This window comes from Prenolepis imparis, unplaced genomic scaffold, assembly GCF_030444845.1.
Source record: "Prenolepis imparis isolate NDT839.2.m4 unplaced genomic scaffold, iyPreImpa1.0 SCAF_1, whole genome shotgun sequence".
Lineage (NCBI taxonomy): Eukaryota > Metazoa > Arthropoda > Insecta > Hymenoptera > Formicidae > Prenolepis > Prenolepis imparis.
In genome coordinates, this window is record NW_028141159.1 from 16,876,390 (window position 1) to 16,899,565 (window position 23,176).

The 23,176-nt window shown below is 36.6% G+C and overlaps 3 protein-coding genes across 3 annotated transcripts in view; 2 read left to right on the forward strand and 1 right to left on the reverse strand.

Moving 5' to 3' along the window:
- Window positions 1-807: 807 nt before the first annotated feature.
- Mrpl51 (mitochondrial ribosomal protein L51) lies at window positions 808-1,907 on the forward strand. Its single transcript, XM_083033079.1, has 2 exons — window positions 808-937; window positions 1,201-1,907. The coding sequence occupies exon 2, from the start codon at window positions 1,202-1,204 to the stop codon at window positions 1,676-1,678; it is 477 nt and encodes a 158-aa protein (XP_082889205.1). The 5' UTR covers window positions 808-937; window position 1,201; the 3' UTR covers window positions 1,679-1,907.
- Window positions 1,689-5,936, reverse strand: LOC145933363 (dipeptidyl peptidase 9). The gene is made up of 10 exons (XM_083032994.1): window positions 5,719-5,936; window positions 5,500-5,634; window positions 5,257-5,419; window positions 4,945-5,186; window positions 4,560-4,871; window positions 4,189-4,475; window positions 3,691-4,019; window positions 3,360-3,611; window positions 3,012-3,284; window positions 1,689-2,923 (listed from the first exon to the last, which is right to left on the reverse strand). Exons 1-10 carry the CDS (start codon window positions 5,934-5,936, stop codon window positions 2,576-2,578), a joined length of 2,559 nt encoding a protein of 852 aa, XP_082889120.1. The 3' UTR covers window positions 1,689-2,575.
- Window positions 5,937-6,043: 107 nt separating this feature from the next.
- LOC145933416 (uncharacterized) overlaps window positions 6,044-23,176 on the forward strand; it is a 61,624-nt gene continuing 44,491 nt past the window's right edge. Inside the window, exons 1-3 of the mRNA XM_083033092.1 lie at window positions 6,044-6,875; window positions 7,271-7,345; window positions 8,997-9,098. Coding sequence (XP_082889218.1) covers window positions 7,310-7,345; window positions 8,997-9,098 — 138 coding nt within the window. The 5' untranslated portion in view covers window positions 6,044-6,875; window positions 7,271-7,309. The remainder of the gene's footprint in view (window positions 6,876-7,270; window positions 7,346-8,996; window positions 9,099-23,176) is intronic.

Genomic DNA, 23,176 nt, shown 5'->3' on the forward strand with positions numbered 1-23,176 from the left:
GTACTATTAAAATGTATAATCGATGAATTTTTGGCTCGTCTTAAAATATAAGAAATTGATACATTTATGCCGCTGACCCTATGCGACGCATCCTTATTTTATGTTTATCATATTAAAAAATTTGTACGCTGGTGTCTGCATGGTACCAAAAGATGAAAAGATAAATATTATAATTGTTGTATAATATGTAATTAACGTACAAGCTGTGGATCGAGAATGCGCTACGAATAATTCGAAACATCATTCTATCTTTGTTCCATATTAGTAGCACATTTTCGACCGCAGCTTATATGTATTGTTGAAGGAAATAAATGGCGCGCGCGAAGCGCGCGCTTTGTAGTGTTCTAGTGTAGTTAATAATATGTTTTAAATAAAATGTTATTTAACTTTAAACTCGATTATTTTTTGACAGTTATCAGCTGATTTCTGTCAAAAGATATTATTCGAGTTTAAAGTATTTATAACATATTATTTATAACATTATTATTTTAATTTTTATAACATATATATATTTTTATTTTAAAATTTAATTATCAAATTAACCCTTTAATTAGCTAATTTCTGTCAAAAAATATTAATCAAGTTTAAACAAATTATAAAAATATCTTTTTTTTTTTATATAAAATCGAGGAATGATGCGCGCGTATAGCGCGCACTTGTATTATTCTAGATCTAGATTTAGAAAAATCACATTAGTATACGTTTCATTCAGTTATATGTCACATATCATTGATACATTGTCAGCAAGCTGAACAAAGTGTGTAAAGCGCACGCGTATTTAACCGCGCACGCGCATTTAAATTTAACCTTTTTCCTTAGCTGCTAATCAGCTGATAGCTGACCTAAGACCTAATCGTACTTGGAGACTCGGAGTCGCAAAACCGAATGTATCGCATAAATAACGAATTCTAGCGCATGCGATACATAATAAAAGAAGGTAAGCTTTAGCGTTTAATTAATAATTTGTAAAAATCAACAAGCAATATATAATCTACAAAGAATTAACGAAGAATATATAATGAAAAATTTAGGTTATGTTAGATGTAAATTGAAGTAGAATTGTACATATTTTTCTATCATTTATGTTAAATTTCTGTATCACAATTGAAAGAAATTGTATGACAGATTATCTGCTGAAGTATACGTTTGTTCGTCATTAGTTTATTTTCTTTTAATATGTATATATCATTCTCTCCTTAGGATGTCTTGGATCGTGAATTCTGTGCGCGCCGTTGTAAACACATGGACACCGCAAGTGACTTCGGTGCGATTTCGCTATTACGCGGATAAGCTGGCCCGAGGTCCTGTAATAAGACGACACGGATACGATGATCCTATAGATTTGCGGGGCCTTTTGCCGCGTCTGAAGAACGGTGAAAAACTACCGATGCCAATCTATCGGCCGAAAGACGCCTGGTCCGAGAAGAGGGCACTCTTCGGACAGAACGACTACATTGATATATTGGGCTCCGATAGACTCCATCCGACGAGAATTATGTACAACGTGCCCGCGTGGTTACGCGGTGTCAAGGGTAACGAGTATCAAGTCTTGCTGAGGAAAAGAAGGATATGGTCGAAAGGAATATTTCCAGTCGCGCGACCAACAAAGTGGAAACATCTGATGAAGAGAATACGGTATTTGTACAAGTTCCTAAATCGTAAAACGAAACAAAAGTAAACAATTAATTCGTTCGCGATATAACCGTGTAATTAAATCTTAATTTGTCAGAAAATATATACAGCCACTGTGTGTTCCATCAGTTTCCGAATATTCTATCAGCTTTCTACGTTTCCATGCAACATTCTGCAATCGCTATGTGTAAACAATATTAATTACAAATTCATGATTTTTCAGTAATGTAATTATGAAAAAATATAAAATAATGAATTTATTTATTGACAAATAATTATCCATCGGATATACGATTATTTCACAACATTGAAGAACGCAAATACTTTTCACGCTGAAACGCGGATTCTTGCCGTAGAAAGATGAGAGAGATACGTGATTGCGATCACGCACGGTATATATACATTGTCACAGTTGGGGTATTCATGTTTAATAATTCAACATATATTGCGAAACAGAAACGCAACGTCTCTGAAATAGTCTTTCTGATTAACTATTGTCAATAAATTGAGTATTGTCTATTCCCTTAAAAAGTAGTCACAAGTAATCAATATTATTATGGTTGTAAACTTCAACAATAGCTGATTAAAAAGGCTGTTTCGAATGTATGTTATTACGCGTATGATTTTTACATCGCCATTGAAAATTCGCATACTTAGCACACATGTGTAAGTTACACATTATAAATTCCTTGCTAGAAGTTCGTCCTGATTACTTATATGTTAACAAATCACATTGCGCTATCGCGAATACCCTTTGCATTGAAGTTTTAATACTATCTTAAAAGCCCCATATAGAGGCACACATTTTTTTGTACAGAAATTAATACAGATACTATTTGAATGTATCTTTTCATCTTAAGTTTTCTGTGTACATAAATTAATGGCAGTAAACTTTAAATGGCTACTACCGAACAATATAAGAAAAAAAGAAAAGCACATCGGTTCATAAGTGATTTTGCAAAAAGGACAGCAAAGTTGTCTCGTAATGCTTGCTAGCATCTAGACTTCTCAAACTGTGCCTTTCGTTAGGATAAACCTGTAACTGATACGGTTTGCCGATCTTCACGAGAGCGTTAATCAGCTGGCTGGTGTGATAGAAATGTACATTCTCGTCTATGAGACCATGAATGATCAACAATCGATTCTCTTCGTCGGGAAATTTGTTAACATATGTTAAGATTGATCCGGCCATGTAACCATGAAGATTGTTTTGCGGCAGATCCATATAACGCTCGGTATATCCGGTATCGTAAAAATTCCACGAGGTAACCGGAGCACCAGCAATAGCCAGCTGTGACATAAAGAAAGATATTTTTCAATATATTTTTTTAAAAATATGCAATAAAAAATAAATAATAAGTAGAATATCAATCTCATACCTTGAAGACGTCGGGATACTGTATCAAACCCATTAGACTTAAGTATCCGCCGTAAGACCAGCCGTGAAGAGCCACACGATTTAGATCTATGTATCCGGTAGTTTCTGCTAACCATCTTAATACTTCGACTTGATCGTTCAGCTCTACCGTTCCCATTCTGCGCCGTAAGTGGCTTTCGAATATCAGACCTCTATGCTGCGATCCGCGGGAATCGATTAAAACTACACAATAACCTTGAGCAGCTAGCATATGCATTCGTAAATGCCTTAATCCCTGCAAGAAGCATTAAATTAAATCTTTATTTTATATACTTTATGCATCTATTTGTAATTGAAGAAGCATATTTACCTTAAATGTATTCGATACGAGTTGTACTTCGGGTCCTCCGTAAACGTTCAATATTGTAGGATACTTAACACCAGGTTGGAAATTATGAGGCTTGAATATCATTGAGTAGATCGTATCGCCTGATTTTATTCTATGCGTAAAAATCTCCGGCGCGAACAACTCGGATTCAGGGGTCGATGGTTCTAGAAGGTATCCTACAGGTGTAAGCGATATACTTTCCACCGTCCAATCGGTTTGCGATATTTTAAATACCTGCAACAATAAAAAAAAATAATTATCAAAAATAGTAATAAATGTAAATTAGCGAAAGTTTGTTCGATGAAAGACATACTTGACAAGTAGGCAACGTTTTAATGGAACTATAAACAGTGACCAACATCGTGCATTCTTTATTAAAATAAACACTGTTGTAACTGTAACCCGGCCGCGTTAAGAGCCGTATTTCTAATGGTCGTCGCAGGGAAACAGCGTAAACATGTTGCTCCAACGGTCCTTCTCGTAATCCGCAAAAATATACGATGGAATTGACTTCGTCGATCCAGATTTTCTTCCCCAACACTTCCCAATCACCCTGCGTCAGGGCCACCTTAGAAGTGATACGCGGTCGAAGAAATATGCTGTCCATTCTGTCCAAAGGTTCTTCAACACCATTACTCAAGCCTACGATGAGAAAGGTAGTGTTATATTATAAATAATAGAAAATATATATATATATATATATATATATATATATATAGTAATATAAAATAATATATAGTTATATTAAATAAACAGAATTGAACCGCGATCGAAAAACGCGAAAAGAATAATAGTAATTTCATTAATTTACCTGCTATACTTGATGTTATAAGATATAAATGTCGAAATTCGGATTCTTCACTGCCCCAGATAAATTTGACTTTATTCGCGTCGTCGGACTTGAGATAGTACAACAGATCGTTCACGTTGATCCAAGTCGGATTCTGCTCCGAATAAATCACTTGAACGCTCGCTGACGTGGACGTAAAATGATTTTCCGTATTGTACGTATTCGGTGGCGGTTCGCAAAAGTTGTCTATTGACAGTAAGACTAATTCGAGTTTCTGTTGTTTTCTGTCTAGCAGTTGCACCCAGACGCTACACATCAAATAAAATAACACATTACCAACTCTTATCAATTAATACAACGTGTTTTTCGCATTCACGTTTCTTTGAACTTACTATTGAGCGTCGGGAGTCCAACCCACTCTCACCATGTACTCCATCCAAGGGAACATTATATGAAGAGGATACTGAAGCTCTAGTATTTCGATATCGACGATCTGCAACGATTCCGTCAAGCGGAACTGCACCATCTTCAAGTTACTTCTAGCATTCGGCATACCGGCTCTAGGAAATCTAAATTCGTCCACCTCATACGAATTCGCCGAAGGGAAACAATATATCTTGACATCACTCTCATCCACTTCTTCGTACACTATTCTGTAGACACCATCGAACATGGACTTTGGCTGCCACCAATAGCCGATATATCTAAGGTAAACGAAACAGATTTTCTAATTTTCGCATTTTTAATATACGAGTATCCAATAATAAAGGGAACAACCTTGTAAATTCCTCCTGCATGACGTAAGAAGGAGTGCCGGCCGAAAGTGGATCATCCACAAGACTCCTACCTCCTTTCTTAGCGTGAGTCAATCGAACTGAGGATCCTGTGATGCTGTGAGATAAATATAGATCTCCCGAACATGTGTGAGCGATCAATGCATTGTTCCAGGGACATATCTGAGGACATAGTTTTGCTCCCGTGGTCGACATTCTGATCTCTGATGGAAAAAGTGGTCCAGGCTGGTGGAAAGATATATATGTTTAGATATTTTGCTCCATTTTAATCACAATAATTATAAACATATATTACCATGAATCCAGTGTCCACACATTGATAAAGACTGCTAGCAGCTGGAAAGACTAATTTTCCACTCTCCGCATGAATCTCGTAACTGGTTATGCCCCACGTAGCAAGCCTTTTTCTTTCCCACAACAATTGTTCCTCCTTCGACAGTCTATTTGTGCACGATACACTAAAATTATTGCATGACAGATTCTATTATCTTTGTCGATGGATAATACGGTGTGTCGAATGTCAATCTACGATATATACGTTTGGAAATTTGCTTCTATTACAGGCTGCCAGTGTAGACGATAACCATTGGCATGATCCGCATGTGCAATGTCTACATACAAAAGCGTGGTCTCCCATCCATTACTCGGAGTGCTAAGAAAATAGATTCTAGTTCTGAAAGAAGAAAAGAAGATTGCACGTTGAAACTTGACACTATCCTGGAAGTAACTCTCGAACGAAATTTGCGTGATTCCTCACCGGCCATCCGGAAGTGAACGGAAAGTTATAGACCCGGGGACGGATCCGGCGGACACGCCGGACAATTTCCTCCTGAGATCGCTGACAACGGCGCGGAGCTCGGACCAGGACTTCCGCGGTACCGTGCTGTCAGGAATCGCCTGCTCCCCGCTCGCCTCGTTGCCGCTCGCGGTCTCCATATTCTCCATACGCTGCTGCCGGTCTTTCCACGAAGTCATTCGTCGTCCAGCCAACACGTCCGCGACCGTCTCGGCGCGGTCATGTCGAGAGAGTCACACGTCTCCTTACGGAGGAGTCGAGTCGACGAGAAAAAGGGTAAGCTCTCTCGCGCAACTTATTAGAGAGAGTGCGGGCCGCGTGCAACTCGGACGGCGATATCGCGCGAGAGACCAGACCACGCAGACGGGAGATATGTATTTTATTTTTAGGTTATGCACCGTGCGTTGTCGCGCCGTGCCGCCGTGACAAAAGGCTCGCTTTCACCTTCTCGCCCGGCCTCGCGCTGGACTCCTCGCAGCTCTCCTCGGCGGTCCGTCTCTCCCTTCTCTTCTGCTTCTGCACGCGACGTTAAATTCTCGAAATCGCGTACTCACACCACCGCCGTCGCCGCCGTCGTCGTCGTCACCACCACCACCACCACCACCATCAGCATCAGCACCACCACCACCACCACCACCTTCGCCGCCCGCCACCACCGCCATCGCCGCGCCGCCACCGCGCGATTTCTCGCGTGCCAAGAGTCGCGAAGATTCGCCAAATATCAAACTGTCATCCGAGCGCTCGCACATGACAGCGATGACCCGCGTTGCTGTCTCCAGGAATTCGTCCTCGGCGATTCAAGTCGGGAATCGCATCCGGTCGGTGGTGCATCGCGACGCAGCTGATTCGTATGTCACGCGCGGCGAAACACGTGAGACGGTGAAGCACGTGAGGAAGCGAAGCATGTGACAGATGGTGTGTATGTGTGTACGTATACACATGCGACGCACCGCGACGCCGCACGAGCGGAAGTGATAACGGACAAAATAACCCTTTTAATTTCTTGAAAGAAATTACGTTTTTTTTAAGTGTAAACGTTCCGGTCCATCGAACTGTCATCTTCTCCCGCCTTTCTGCTTCTTTCGACATATTCATGATTCAGAAGCTCTATTATTCTGGTTAGTAAATTGTATGTTAATTCCTATCGTTTTTAAGGGGTTAATACAAAATTATAATATGTAAATTGCATTACATAATAATTATGCCTGCAATCTTTTTGTGCTCTAACTATATGGGATATAATTATAAAATTATACATAATTATATATAATTATTTGTATAATTATATATAATCATTTATGTGTGATGATATATCAAAAATTAATTGAATATTAATTACGTATTTATTTATGGCCACTCGATGAGCTACTGACATGCATTTGATTTATGGCGTAATTGTATGTCTAGCAAGCGTAATGCTCCATCTTTAAAGAATGAAAACATTTTTTATTTAATAATATCAATATATAAATATATACAATATACATATATGTAAATGTTTCTGTCTTTACAGATCACGCAACAAAATGTGCACTTTCACGAGAATAATATAATGATGTTAACGAGAGAGGACTTCGCATGTAGAGAAGTATGTTTTAATTAATTTTTACAATTATATATATATATATATATATATATATATATAGATTGAAAAGAAGATAAAATGCAATTGCGGATATTTTACGAATCCCAATTTCTAAAGAGAGATGGAATTCTCCATATCAAAAGTTTACATAAGAGATAGTTTTATTTAATTGAAACTAATGTGACAATTATCTCGATTAAATTTATATTAAAATCTTGAGGCTCTTTCTGATTTAGTGTAATAATGATAAAGTGTTCTGATAAAAAAAATGTAATAATTATAATAGAAATGTCACGAATTCACGACGTACTCGTATGTTTGAGAAGAAAAAAATTCTCGAGGAGAGGACAACTTTGGACCGCGTACGCGCTCGTGCAGTCACGTTGGCATTATTCTTACATATTTTAATAGCTCCATTCCGTTGCGACGGCCTTATTTCGTCATCCCCGCGTGTTCCTGAATAATTTTCCTCATCGTCGACGGCAGCTTCTCGCGCGAGATTACGTAAAAAATCCAGTCGCTACAATATATATATTAGATTGGTTTCCTTGCGCGCACCTTTAAAGAAAAATTTCTTCCTGAGCAGGAAAAAAAATTCGCGATAATTCACGGCGAGACGGACACTTTCACGACTCGATGGTTTATTTGATTGATATTTACGAGAAAGAGAGTTAAGTTTCCTATAAATCTATCTGGGTCGCTATTTGTGGATTTCGATCCGAGTACAGAGCGATAAATACTGTCGAGTCGTCTGATAAACGATAGTCGAAATGTACGTTTCTCGCTACATGTTGTTTCATAGAATATTCACAAAGATAAATGTATCTCTTATGTATTTAAAATATTTAATTCTAAATCTTTATTATATCTTCTTCTCTCGGAATTTTTTATTCTGAAAAACTGCGCTCTTTTTGTATCTGAAGTTTATTTCTTTCTTGTGTCAAGAACGTACTATAGAGAACTTGGAATAAAGAAATATCTATGTTCGAGAAGTGGATAGGTAACGAATGATTGAGCAAACTCCTTTCGTGCTGCAATCGAGAATTTACTTTGCATGTAATGCGGTTTCATTTTAACATACCTATTACTACATTCATTATCGTAAATACGCGTATACCGCGAACACGTGCGAATTGAGGATAACCGCGACAGAAGAGTCGCGATTAACAAACGAGGAATGCGCAATCTCTTTGACAAGGCGCATGTATTCGACGTATCCAACATTCGTGGATATCTATCGGTTTATATCAATTTATCGAAATTCATTCGTCTACGTCGTTACGCAAGCGTGACATTACAAATTCTTTACAAACAATTTGTTCCGGGTAAGCAAAATATTATATTTTGATCTCTCATCACTTTATATTTCACAGAAAACATATGTACTGGTGCAATAAACAAATTATTAAGTTTGTTCCGCTCTTTATGAAATATGAAAATATTTTTTTAAATAAAGATTGCAATTGAACATTAAGATTATTATTACAAATTGATTGATATTTAAAAGCTGAAATAGAAATTCAACGCGATTATATACATCGTGTATGCCGATTCACATTTTCTAATATTAACAAATATTTAATAGATTGTTTTCAATCAATTTTGATTTTGTGCTTTATATAAATATATATATATATATTTTTTTTTTTTACAGAAACACGGTGAAATGTTTGGTGGCTCGGGATTATCGAGATGTGGTCGCGAAGCTGTTAAATCCAAACTGTTTACATTCGAAAGTTTTAGGAGAAATTGGGAGGTGAGCCACGTTAATACGATTTATTATTATCTCATCACTAATTTAAGAATAGAAATTGAATATTTAATTGAACATTTAAAGCTCAACATTTAAAGAATGTAATTCTAAAATCTGTGCCACTTTCTTTCTTTGCCAAAAATATATCCATTTAAAAATAGCAATTTGCATCGATGTTAAAGAGAAATATTTTTAACGTTGTTTCGCACTAAAATAGTATATATATAAATTTATAAATCTATTCTTAATTTTCCGAAAGTTTGTTTTCATAAAAGTATGCCCTTTTAACGTTAATTGATTTAATTCTAATTCACATTCACGCCGAAAATTAACACGATGAAAATTAACAGAATATTCACTTACCTTAATCTTCTTCCCTCATTGCGGGAGAAGGGGATAATTGGATTATCAGGAGATTTACCTAACAGGGGATTTAATAGCTCAAATACGACATATATATATATAGTTTGCTCGCGCGCAAAACTGTCTCTCTATCCTTCCTGAATTTTTACCCGTAAATTAAATTTTTATTTTAGAGAATTGTTTCACTCTATACTCTGCACGTAACGGGATCGAATGTCTCGCGGATGCTCCACACGTAGGTAGAATTTTCCGACCAACCCTCTCGTCTGCACGAGGCCCGTATCTTTCTTGAGATACGTTCCGGCGGTGCCAAGCACCGTCCAGAATTCTCACGGGATAGGCCGAATCTCTTTTTCCCCGTGTCCTTTAAGTATTAACGTGGCGAATTTCGTAGGTGGTTCAGTAAAATTTTCATGAATTAATTCGATATGTAACTAACGTCTCTTTCTATCTTTGATTCTATATAGCGATTGTGTGTGATAGATGATAAATAAACGATTTCTTGGATTTTATTTCTTTATCGAACGAAAAAATAAAGTTCCCTTAATAATAAAAAGATAATATTTTTTTATATAATTATTTCAGAACATCGAATCACACATAATTCAATTGTGAAAAAGTATTGAGCTTGAAATTAGATATCGGCTGTATTTCTCGATTGAAACTATCAAACATTTAGTATGCGTATTTCGCGCTGTCGCCTTCTTTACTCACGGAGAGAAAATCACTTGGCGTTTCTACATCACACCTTCTTTTTATTTCGCTTTCCATCGGAGAAATCGTGGAACGAAACTATTCGACGGAAATACGAGGAGAATTACAGCGGTTGTTTATTTGGAAAATAAATAGAGGTGCATTTTAAAAGCAATATCGTTCTTTCGAGGAAAGCATTTACGAGATAATCCGATGAAACCAGAGAATCTAAAATAAATAAAAGAAATGTTGAATAGTAGAAAGAGGTAACTCTTGCGCAATGATAAGTGATCAATATCAGTCGGCGATACGCGATATTTTTTCGTCAAAAAAAAAAAAAAAAAAAAAAAAGGGAAGAGGGAAATTATTAGTCGCTTTCCGATTCTCTCCGTTTGCATTTGCGTGTTTTATTTCCTTCAGTTAAGGGGGTCGAGGAATACTCGCAGTCCTCCGGAATCACTGGCTTTTGGTCTAGCGAGGGAGTCAGGTCTCACGTAGTAGTTGGCATGCAGAGCCGGCCCGCGGGTGTACTTTACTCACTTCAACTTTTTCCCATCCCCCTTAACATCCGCCTCACTCAAACACCCTGTCCGAGCCCGCTATGTAATGCAGCCAGCGCTTTATTGAATATTTCGCCGCGGTAAAATGATAACGAAATCCTCGGCAAGCTTCCTCGGACTTATGTGGATATAGAGCCGCCCAGCTTCCGAAACGAAGAGGTGGAGCGTGCTTCCGGTGTCGGCAAACAGCTGCCGTGAGATCGATCGTTGATTTCAAGCCTAGGAGAAAATCGTTTTACGTGCCGCTTTTATACATATATATATATATATCGCTGAAAATTTTTCTAAACATGACAAATCAATTCTTATATCTTTTATATATAAATTTGAGACAAATAATTTAATCGGAAATTTTTAGCCATTTATCACACGGATTATTTTGAAGATACGCAATTAAAAAATTAATTTCTTGGGAACATGAAAATCTCTTATCTTTAATAAGACGTATATTTGACGCGTTTTATTATATAAAAGTAAAAAAAAATTATTATATGAATCTGAATATAAAAGTAAATTTCTTCGTCATTGAATTTCTTGTATCTTTGACATGCACGTCTCACTTTTTGAATTAAAGAATATTCCGGAATATTCTCTTTATATAGACTCTGCCCTCGTTATTGTTTGTCAAGGTATCTGCAGCTGTTGATAAATTTCATCTCTCTCTCCTTCTCTCCATAAATGTATAAATAATATTCTCTGCATAGATAATGTTTCTCACTTCCAAGATCTAACGTGAGTGGAATAATAGCAAAGGGAATTCCTCCTAAAAGCCTTTACGATCATGGCTACAGGACTATTCAAGTAATGTGGCTGTTCAAATTTTCCTCGTAACGTGATGATTTTTGATATAATATTTAACATTATTCTATCAACACATGATGTATATTTTTAACGCTTTTGGTGTCGCGTGTCAATTGATTACAACACTTGTGATATATAATATTATATGCATACTTATCGAAGTATATTATAATATGTAACTCTCGAAATGAAACAAACTCTTAAATTTTAATACGCCTTCCTTGACTTGAAAATATTATTGCTGATTATAGTCCTGTAATTAAGACAATCTCAAATATAAAATACGAAAGAATAAGTATACTATATTTTCACATTGTATGACATTCTAATTATATGCACGGCCACTTAGAATCGTCTCATTATTCTAATGAACCAGCTACTCGCTACGTAGCGATGTCAGTATACGTCCAAAGAGAATATATTATATGAAAATTTCAAGGGTCTGGACGATGCTATAGAGAAGACGACATTTTCTGCAGCACAGCGAAACATTTAAAGCGTCTTGACTCCCAACGGTATCCGCTTCAGGTATAGCACGTATAGTCTCATAGTGTAAAGCCATTTCAATATTAAAGGGCCGAATGATACCGAAGGATACAAGACACTCGTGCACCAAATTAGAGATTTGTTCCATTCTTCTTACACCATTGTTCCTCAATCTGCCTGTAATTTTTTCTTGTGAAAAGAAGAAAACTCGCATGAAAAAAGAAAATAACGCGAATAATCGAACTCGTGTCGATTTTCTTTTTAAGGGGGAGAGACACAAGAGGAAAACGAAAAGACTACGGAATTTCCGGAACAGCTTTTGGGGTATACGGAATAGGGTAGGGACTGCACTTTAGTTGACACGGGCGTATGTAACGCGTGCCCCTAGGGAGTCGCAATATCGATCTCCCCTCTTTCCCTCGAAGCCTCCCTCCTCCTGCGTCCGTTCGTTCTGCGGCATATCAACAGCGGACAGCTCGAATTGTACAAACCTAATGGAATATATGCCTTCCGAGAAGGCTGTCGTTCTTTCAGCGAGAGTGAAAGCTGAAAATCCGCGCATCCATCGATGATAAAATATTCAAATCTAAACGAGAAAAAGGGAAAAGAGAATTTTTTTTTAATCAAAAGGAAACATATTTTTGAATGCGTGTTTTATGATGATTTATCGTTTTAAATCTCCATTCACATTTATGATATTGGGGTATATAATAATGGGAGGGAAATTAGTGATCGGGATATTTTAAACTGGACGGATCTGGTTCTAAATTTTCATTAAATTTTCGAGACATAAACTCGCAAAACTTTTCTCGGTTGCGAAGTTTCTTATGAATGTTTCAAACTGAAAAATCGAGCGTATCTTCAAAATAATATCAAATGATACAATTTCATTAAATTTCATCAGATTCAAAGGATCGTGGAAGCATATAAAGAAGTTTACACGGTATATGTTGATTAAAATATATGTATATGTATATATATGTACATATTATATAGCGATAATAATATTATTAGTAATAAAATTAATATTACGATATAATGAGATATATCAAGTGATTCCTTCACGAGAAGGGAACAGTTGACGATTCGTTGCTACCGTGATACCTCCCGAAAACGACTTATAGATGTGTTTAGATAGCTCTTGCTCTTCTCGTTGTTCTTCTCTTCCGTCGCGATGTAGAATCCTTGGAAAGGGTAGACAGGTAGATGTCTTTTTTGCGACTTACAGCCTCTCTGCGACGTACGCTGTTATGATTTTGAAAAAAGCCCTTGATCATTTCCAGCCAGCTAAAACTTGGATTAAACTTGCAAAAGGTATCGATCTCGCCGGCGATATACATATATATATCACTTAGAGAATTAAATATCACTATTATATAGAGCCCAAGACCTCGCAGGGTTCGATATGCCGTGATCTGTACAGTTAACACGTCGACTATCCGCAACCGCAATTTACAGGAGAATTTTTCTCCTTATAAACGATCCTGATGTTGCGTTGCGGAATTTATTCTGCCAAACATGATACATCGGGATAGTCGACGTATTATTAATGGAGACACAACCACACGCGCGCACAAGCAAAGACTACTATTACATATTACAGTCTATTATTACAATTACTTTCCGTCGTTTTAGAGTCAACGAGTTCGGAATCTCTTTTGTATCGGGTACGGTAATATTACCGGCCCTCTACGAGGTTTCAGTTTATTCAACTTAGTTAGTTAGTATATAATCTAATCTAAAATCATCTCATTCTCATGTGTGTGAGTCACTTACGAGTACACGGTATATACTATGCACGATTTGTACTTGGAATAAATATATCAAAGCGTTCATCTATCACTAGCTTCCCTAGTGCTTGTGAACATAATGCACACGCGATAGGTGCATAAGAAAATAATATTTAGAATCCTTGGAAATCGTTTTTTTTTTTTTTTTTTTGCGTGTTTCGAGTCTCTGCTGGCGCCGTATTTATATCCGTGGAAATACAATATAATTAAGTAATACATCGAGTTTTGTTTGTTATTTCGCAACGCGCTTTCCTTTTTCCCCGATGTATTCTTAAGCGTGATATGAAAAATGTAATGCAATTCCTGTGACAGACGTCGTGGTGATTAACAAGAATAGAATTACTAGAATATAAAGTATCCATACTATACGAGTATTCATCGATATCTCGCAGAATCTATCACAGGCAACGACACCGACGCGTTTTTGATTTTATTCGACATCGAAGACAATTCTTCTTGACTAGAGATACGAATGCGTCGGATAAGAAACCTTAAATCTCGTTGTATAATTTCCCAAGTATTCAAGTAACACAATTCGTGCGGTTTTCAGTATCAAAAATTAAACGCTGTTGATTAAATTTTGTAGTCAAAGTTAAGGGCGATCATAGATATCTATACCGAAAAAAAATTTAGCGTCTTATGTGTTTCTCTATTTCTATGGATTCTTTAAATATATTTGTATATATCACATAGGTTTTTGTCTCAATAAGAATTCCTCAAACATGCTACTTCTGCTCAATTTATATTTCTAATAGTCTACTACTTGTCTACTAATCTACTATTGAAAAATTTGTAAACTTTGCACAAATGTTACCACCGATCACGTTGATTTGCACATTATATTATAAGATATATCCGGCGCTCTCCCTGCACTCTCATTCGAAAAAATTCTAATCTAACTCAAACTAATTTGATTTTTAAATAAAAATTAGATTTGGATAAGGTCAACATTTTTTTTTTTTTTTTTAGTAGACATGCAGGAAAAGAAAAAAGCTCTTTTTCCGTCCACACATATTTTACAGTAAAGTGAAACAATAAAGCATATCTTTTTCTACATAAGTTAGAAGTTTATTTTCCTCTATGTGTAATTCTTATTTGGGATAAAGTGTTGCAAATTCATATGAAATTATACAATTATAACATTGAACATATTAATATTTTTGAACATATGTCAATGTCAAAGTTATTAAAGCTGATAAGTCGAACTACTTACATACATTTTACATACTTATCATATATTATTTTCAGGTTTAAAACTTTAAAATGATATATATCTCACGAATAAAAGAATCTACAATGATTCAAAGTGCTTGTATATGTATGATTTAGAACTCTATTCGTTATGAAAATCATGTATGAAAATCAAAGTGATCGGTGTAACTTTTTCGCAAGATTTACTAAAAAGTCTTATAAAACTTTTACTTTACACAGAAAATTCTACTAATTCGTCCTAATGTCGGAAATTCATGTTTTGCATTAGGCCACATTATAAATGACGATATCGGCGATATAAAAACTTGACTGATAATTAAACTTTTTTCATTCTGGTCTTATATAACATATAATTGTACCTGATTTGCACTTATTAATTCGTAACGCTTCGTTGACGAGTTCGCAAAATTATGCGATTCTAATTTATTCTCGCAATTGCTTATCTTTCAATACCTAATGTATCATCGTAATTTTCGTTCGATAATCGATCTTCTCTTCATCCGAGATTTGTTATCTTACAACGCGCAAACGCTGATATACGAAAATCGATATCCGTGGCGCAAAAGGTGCTGGTTGACGAAGGGATTATTTCAACATTAATTAAACATCGAGTCGCATCAAATCGTAATATTACACGGTACTGTGATATTTTTGATACGTTCACGTTGAAATGTCAACGTTATTAGCGGTACATTATATCAGTGTAAATGGGAAAATATGAACAACAACGCGCGATCAAGTATTGCGATATGTAACGCGACACTCTTCGAATAATTCCAAATTATACGGGTCAACTATTAATGAAAATTACGTGTGTCAAAGGCGCTCGGAGCCGCATCATGAATAATCGTTCCACGGAATAATCATCCCATCGTGACGAATGAATTTCGCGCGAGTGAATTTCTGTGAGAGAGACTTCTCGAAAGTGCCGTACATATAATAATCGATAATGCGACGAGCACGGGCTGCCGCGAATAATTTGCGCGTGTTCGATCGATTTTTTAACGACGAGCGCAAGGAGGGGAGAACTGCGCCGAGGTGTCGTAGCGATGAGGAAAAAAATTATGCCAAAAAAAGGAAGAAAAAGATTATAATCTATTCCCCTCTCCCCTGATGACGGCACTCACCTCTGATGATCCTCGCTGCTTCGGAGCACCCGCGACAGTAATACGTACTCTCTTTTCTATATACTCTCGTGTATATATATGAATTATAGTATAAAACATATCTCTCTCTACTATATCATAAATCTACTTATATATATATATATCTTGTCAAAAATTAAATACAATATATTTAAATATAATTACATTAAAAGAGAGACATGCTCCTCGAATAATTACTCCGATTTACTCGGATTTCCGCAGAACGAAGGTCTATATAAGGCGAAAAGGCAGGGAGGAGTGAATAATATAATACGATATACGGGATATCAATTAGCTACTACAGCAAGAGATACTGATATTTATATATGTATGTACATATAGGCGCGCAACGCGATAGCGAATCGATCAATCCACACGTGTCGCTATGCAAATTCCACGCGTGATGAGACCGCAACTTAATAGCTCTTATATAAATTTAACTCTCGTTTAAGATTCGACACATTATTCCCGGAATAAAGTCGATCAACCTTGTCCTAAAGACATTTTCTCTTAGAGGACTTTACCGGGAATATTAGATACGCGCGTCCCTGCGTAACAAACAAGCCGATATATCTACATGTACAAGTTTGATAGGCACGATTTCAAAGATACGATGGGACATTGTGTAAAAAGTGTAAAGATACTATATATATTATTATAGTACGAATATATCTTACTCCAGGCGCTATAGTAATTGTTTCAAAAAATCTATGTAGGATTTATATAAATATAAATATATAAATATATATAATCACTGTGTCTACTTAGGGTGTGTGAAGTTGGCACCCCTATGTTATGCTATCATAGTTCTGTTTAGAGTTCTGAGTTATTTAGAACCATATAGGAAGAATTCTTGATAATTTTTAGAAATAGTTCCGGTCATTACGATAACGAAGATTCAAAAAATAGGGGTGCCAACTTCACATTTTTTTACACATCGAGTTCTAATAGTTTTGAGCAGTGTTTTAAGGTTCTTTTAAATAGTTATATAGTTCCTGATTATTTTTTGCAAGAGTTCTGCAATTTTTAAATAAAAAAACGTATTTCTAAAATATCTTCGATATTGAAAGTATGTCTTTATCTCTATAAAAATTGCAAAACTCTTTCAAAAAATAATCAGGAACTATGTAACTATTAAACAATTTAAATTTACTCACCTCACGGTTGCTCCTTTGTTGCCCGATGCCTCCTCGGGCCTCCTCGTACAAGTTTCGAAACACTTGCATTCGCGTTATTTTTTTTCGTTCGCGACGCGCGGCGACGTTCGAGTTTTAGCTATCACAATCTTCGACGCGTTTCGGTAAAACGCGAGACTCGCGAGAGCTTATTCGCGCGCGAATAAAATCGAAGCTCCATTTGCGCGTCGCCGCTTTTTCCAAGACCCACTTTTCGCAGGGGCTTATCGAACGAAGATGATCAAGAGAGAGACTTGGCCGCGACGCACTCAAGTCGCCCAAGGACGCAAGCGAGACGAATATTGTCGCGCGTACGACGCGATCGGATTTATACGATAATTAACCACCAAAGACGCTAATTAATACACTCGTCCTTTCGCGGACCGGTAAGAAGCGCGCGACCGTTGATCGAACAATCGAAGAAGAGCACTGGAGGTGGAGCTAGACTGTGCCAGGTTCGGAACGCGCAACGATACGTCGCGCCGAGTCGTAGTGGTGGGGCATTGTAGGGCTCGCGACGCAACGTACGTGCGAGGTTCAGCGAATCACGTCGCGACTACATACCCCACCACTACGACCTCGCACGTACTGGCACTGCCAGGTTCGGAACGCGCAACGACCAACGACACGTCGCGACAAGTCATAGTGGTGGGGCGTTGTAGGGGTCGCGACGTGGGAGCTCGGCGAATCACGTCGCGACTACGTACCTTTACCACTACGACCTGGTGGGGGTATGTAGTCGCGACGTGATTCGCCGAGCTCCCACGTCGCGACCCCTACAATGCCCCACCACTACGACTCGGCGCGACGTATCGTTGCGCGTTCCGAACCTGGCAGTGCCAGTCTAGCTCCACCTCCACTGCTCTTCTTCGATTATTCGTGATCAATGGTCGCGCGCTTCTTGCCGGTCCGCGAAAGGACGAGTGTATTAATTAGCGTCTTTGGTAGTTAATTATCGTATAAATCCGATCGCGTCGCACGTACCGACATCGTAATCGTAATCGCGATCGCACACGTGAAATTGATCTCGTCGATCGTAAAAAAATAACGCGAGTGCAAGTGTTTCGAAACTTATACGAGAAGGAGGCCCGGGGAAGCATCGGGCAACAAAGGAGCAACCGTGAGGTGAGTAAATTTAAATTGTTTAATAGTTACATAGTTCCAGATTATTTTTTGAAAGAGTTTTGCAATTTTTATAGAGATAAAAAAACATACTTTCAATATCGAAGATATTTTAGAAATACGTTTTTTTATCTAAAAATTGCAAAACTCTTTCAAAAAATAATCAGGAACTATATAACTATTTAAAAGAATCTTAAAACTCTGCTCAAAACTATTAGAACTCGATGTGTAAAAAAATGTGAAGTTGGCAGCCCTATTTTTTGAAACTGATTTTCGTTATCGTAATGACCGAACTATTTCTAAAAATTATCAACAACTCTTCCTATGGTTCTAAATAACTCAGAACTCTTAACAGAAGTATGATAGCATAAGGGTGCCAACTTCACACACCCGTCTATACTTATCTACGAAGAATACTCTCTACAATACCCCGGATTCACAAAATAAACGCGTCAATCGTTCGAAAAAAATTACACCGTATATATTTCTTACATTGTTCATAATATAGTTGATTCAAGAAAATTGATAAAAATTTTTATTTATTCATTAGAGTTAATTTTATTTATACTTCCAAGATTATACAAAAAAGCTTGCTTGAATATTTATTATATTTAACACATAAAAACAAGTTTTTTCCTTAATATTTTTTATCAGCAAGATCTTGCTTTAATGAGTTGTTAACAAATCTGGGTTAAATCTAAGTATAATATCATAAAATAGTGTAAAAAATTTCAGAAAAATTTTTTCCACAAGAGTACTATTTGTCAAAAAATTATTCCAGGTTTATTTACTCGCATTTATTTCATGACTCGGTTTCGATTGTTCAAGTTTGATTTCAATTAATATAGGACAAACACTTGTATATAAGATGTGGACAACAGTGAGGGGGAGGGAGGGGGGAGAAACAAAGTTTTAGTAAAGCAATTAGCGTGGAATAAGAGTATTTTTAATGATTTCAACAACAACAGGTACAGTAACCAGTGTTTACCTGCAGTAAATAGGTTGGTAATTATTTTCTTTCTCACAATTCTCTCTCTCTCTCTCTCTCTCTCTCTCTCTTTCTCTCTCTCTCTTGCACGGTGTTTGTCTCGCAATTATTCTACTGTCGCTTAAATCTAATTTTTATTACCGTCTTTTGCGTTTACCCATCTATATATACGGATAACCAAATTATTTACGTGATTAACTACGTATCTTTACTAGTCGGCTGTCTAGCTAGCTAATACTATTCTAGTTGTGTGTACGTATGTGTGTTTTGCATAGTTCGGACTTTTCTACTGGCAATGATCTTATCATTTTTCTTAGTTTCTCTTGTTCCGTTTTATGTGACCAGCTCGGTGATGATATATATTATTCAAAAGATGCATCTCTCTTGTATCTTTCTCGAGCAATTGATGTAACGTTCGAAATAAAATGAGTGTATTTAGTACCATGCGGATCAATAACTGTGTTTCATCGCTTTTGCATTAAAGTTGCAGTTTTACGAATACGTGGCGAGATTCGCGAAAGAAAATAATGAAATCATTGTCAGTGGATTGGCGAAAGAGAATGCGCTGCACCAAAGCTTTTCCGGGGAAGAAAAACAAAAAAAACAAAAAAAAACGAGAAACAGAAATATATTTCAATCTCAACTTTGTTTCTCTCTGAACAATTAATTTACTACGGAATTCGATTTCTTCTTAAATTAAATAAATAATTATAAAATGATCATTGCGAACGTACGATACCGCGTACATATCACATCACCTATTCACTTCGATCTTTTTGAATCGATATCGAAACACGATATCGAACGTACGACGACGATTGTTGAACAATATTAATAATAATAATAATGATGAACGGATATATATCCGATGGAAGAATATATATGCTGGAGGCTGTTTGATCGATAACAGAGTATATATGCCTCGTATAGAGCTAATGATATAGTGATGAAATAGATCAATATCACGTAAGATATATTGCTACTAAGCTACGCGCTACAAAGTACCGAAGCGAATCCGGACTTCGAAACGTCTTTCGTCGCGGACATGTGAACACACAACCCATATATATATATTTTTTTTTTATTCGAGGAGGAAGCGAAGAGCTGTCTCCCCTGTGGAAGAAGATAATCGACGTTCACGTCGCGTTAGAAATGACAGAAAGATTTTCGAAGATTCGAATTTCGCCCCTCGATCATTTCGTCACCTGTCATTACGTTGTCACGATACGACACGTATGCGAAAGTCGATCGACCTGACACACAATGTGTTTGCGTCCCAATTTCGTAATATGTATATTGCTGACTATACTGTGTCGCGCGTCCCTTAAGGAGAGACTTTTGCCAAAACGTGTGTGTATGTGTGTCGCAATAATCTCGACATCCTCGATGAATTAAATAAAAGAGAAGAAAATTGACGTATATAGCAGCAGCAGCAGCTCGAAAACCCGATCGCGAGATTCGGTGCAGACTGCTACATATCACGTTCTTATAACGCCTTACGAAATTAACGAACCTTACTAATGCTCCCTCTCTCACCTGATTTTCTCTCACTCATCTCTAAATACCTAAATATCGTTCAATATCACGAGAGGAAAATATTTACATCTCGTCTCTCGTATAATATTCGAAGAGAAAAAGAGTATTTACAGTGTGAATCATATAAAAGAATAATACTTCTCTCTCTATAATGATCTCTATATAATCACGTGTACGAAAAATTTAACGTGTGAAAGTTAAGGCGGTGCGATAGGATCAACGTAAAGCCTTGTCGTGTTTTTTTTTTCTTTTTTTTTTTTTTTTTGGAAGACCGCATTTTTTGATTGATTTCCGAATATTGCGCAACGAATCGTGCCGACTCGTTATTCGAGATAAATGTTATATAGTTCGACGTTGTATATGTAAAATGTTTTATGTAACACTCTTATGAGATATATATGATTCGCAGCGTCAAGTACGTACATGGAAAAATCACGGTAAAAAAATGTCTTCTGAAAACGAGATTGTCAAAGTGACTCGATAGATTATCACATAAACATTAGAGTGTGTGTAGTAATTAAAATATAATTAGAATTAAATTATGTAAATTACAGAGTAATCTCATGTGCGAGCGCAAAAGTATCAATAAATGTTTTTTTAAAAATTGCAATTACTTATGCGCGTCGTCGTATCGATCGTATCAATTATTAATGTATCGTTTTTTTTAATGTAGAGCGTGTGAAAAAATTTATCGATAACGATTATGAAGGAAGATATGCCGTATTTAATCTATAATTGCGAGAAACTTTCGCGTTTATTTCTATCGATTTTATAAATGCTTTCGCAACGAGATTGCAAATAATAAATTAGACATGGTAAATAATTATCCGCGGGAAAATTATTCCTTCGAATTTTTTGCTTCTTTTCATTTTTTTCAAAATTATGAGACAACTCGAGTTGAAATTATGATTCGAAGCAAATGATTTATCGTGTCGAGGAAACTAATCAGAGTTGTGTATAATTCAGAAGTTGAGTAGACGAGCAAGTGTATCGGGAGAATCTCCGAAAATCATAAATCTGTAATTTTTTAAGTATCGTATCGCGAGCATCATTAAAATCATGCGCGACGCTTCGTCAATTAATTTACGACATGCCTATTAGCTATTTTTAACTCGCTTATTAAAATTTATTTCACTTCAAATCTACGATGCGCCAGTATCTATCGATACTTACAGTTATATGAAATTCTAAATTGTAAATGTATTCAATATTACGACACGATAACAATCGACACTCGCGTATATGTGAGCGTGTCAGAATATATTATCACAATATTAGATATCATTAATATCGACCTTATAATGACCTTCATTTATGTTATTAAGACACATCTCTTCGCGTATATAACGGAACAGCAGTGAATCGCTGATTTGAATGTATCAATCGATGGTCCGTACCAAAAAAAATGCTCCAAATTTCCCAGGGAACGTACAATCTCAAAATACGTAATCTTGCAAGAATATTCACGTGGACATATTCAATATGTTTCGAGCGGTGTTAATGAACTACTGCACGCTTTTGAAATATCCTTGCATTTTCCGGTTGATTAATGCATAGAATGCTTAGTATCACCGAACTAGAGTTTTATGAGACGAACAAAGAGGCACAATGTCGATTCGTTGGCGAAGCGTCGCGTAACAAGACGATGATACTTTTTTTTCTTTTATGAAAAATCGAAGAACCAATCGCTCTTTCGTGAAATCTACATTTACGTTCTAACGCACACTCGGCTTCTTCGTCTTTTTATTAATCGTAGAACTGTTATATACGCATAAAAGTATATGTATATATAGATCGATTTTTATAATATATCTTATATACTTTATATATTTTTGTCTTTATAAATATAATTGCGTGTATATGTAATGTATATGCTAATGTTTGTGTGTGCATGCATATGCAGATGTGTATGTATGTATATATAATATATACGTATTGGAAGAACAAGACGCCGTCACGACGCACGTGTCCGGCCTTAAAAAAGCGCTATGAAAAACGCGTGGGTCCCATTTCGAAAAAGTCACTCGAAAAGTAAAAGAGCAGTCATGGTGCACGCTTTCGTGTTACACGATGCATGATTCGATGCTCTTTCTCTTTTTCGCGCTTTATTGTCGTGTGTTGCGACAATACGTCTTCGTCGGTCTCGCGTCTCTCTCCTCACCCAAGCATAAAATGCAAAAACACTCTTGATTCGCGCATCATTCTTACAG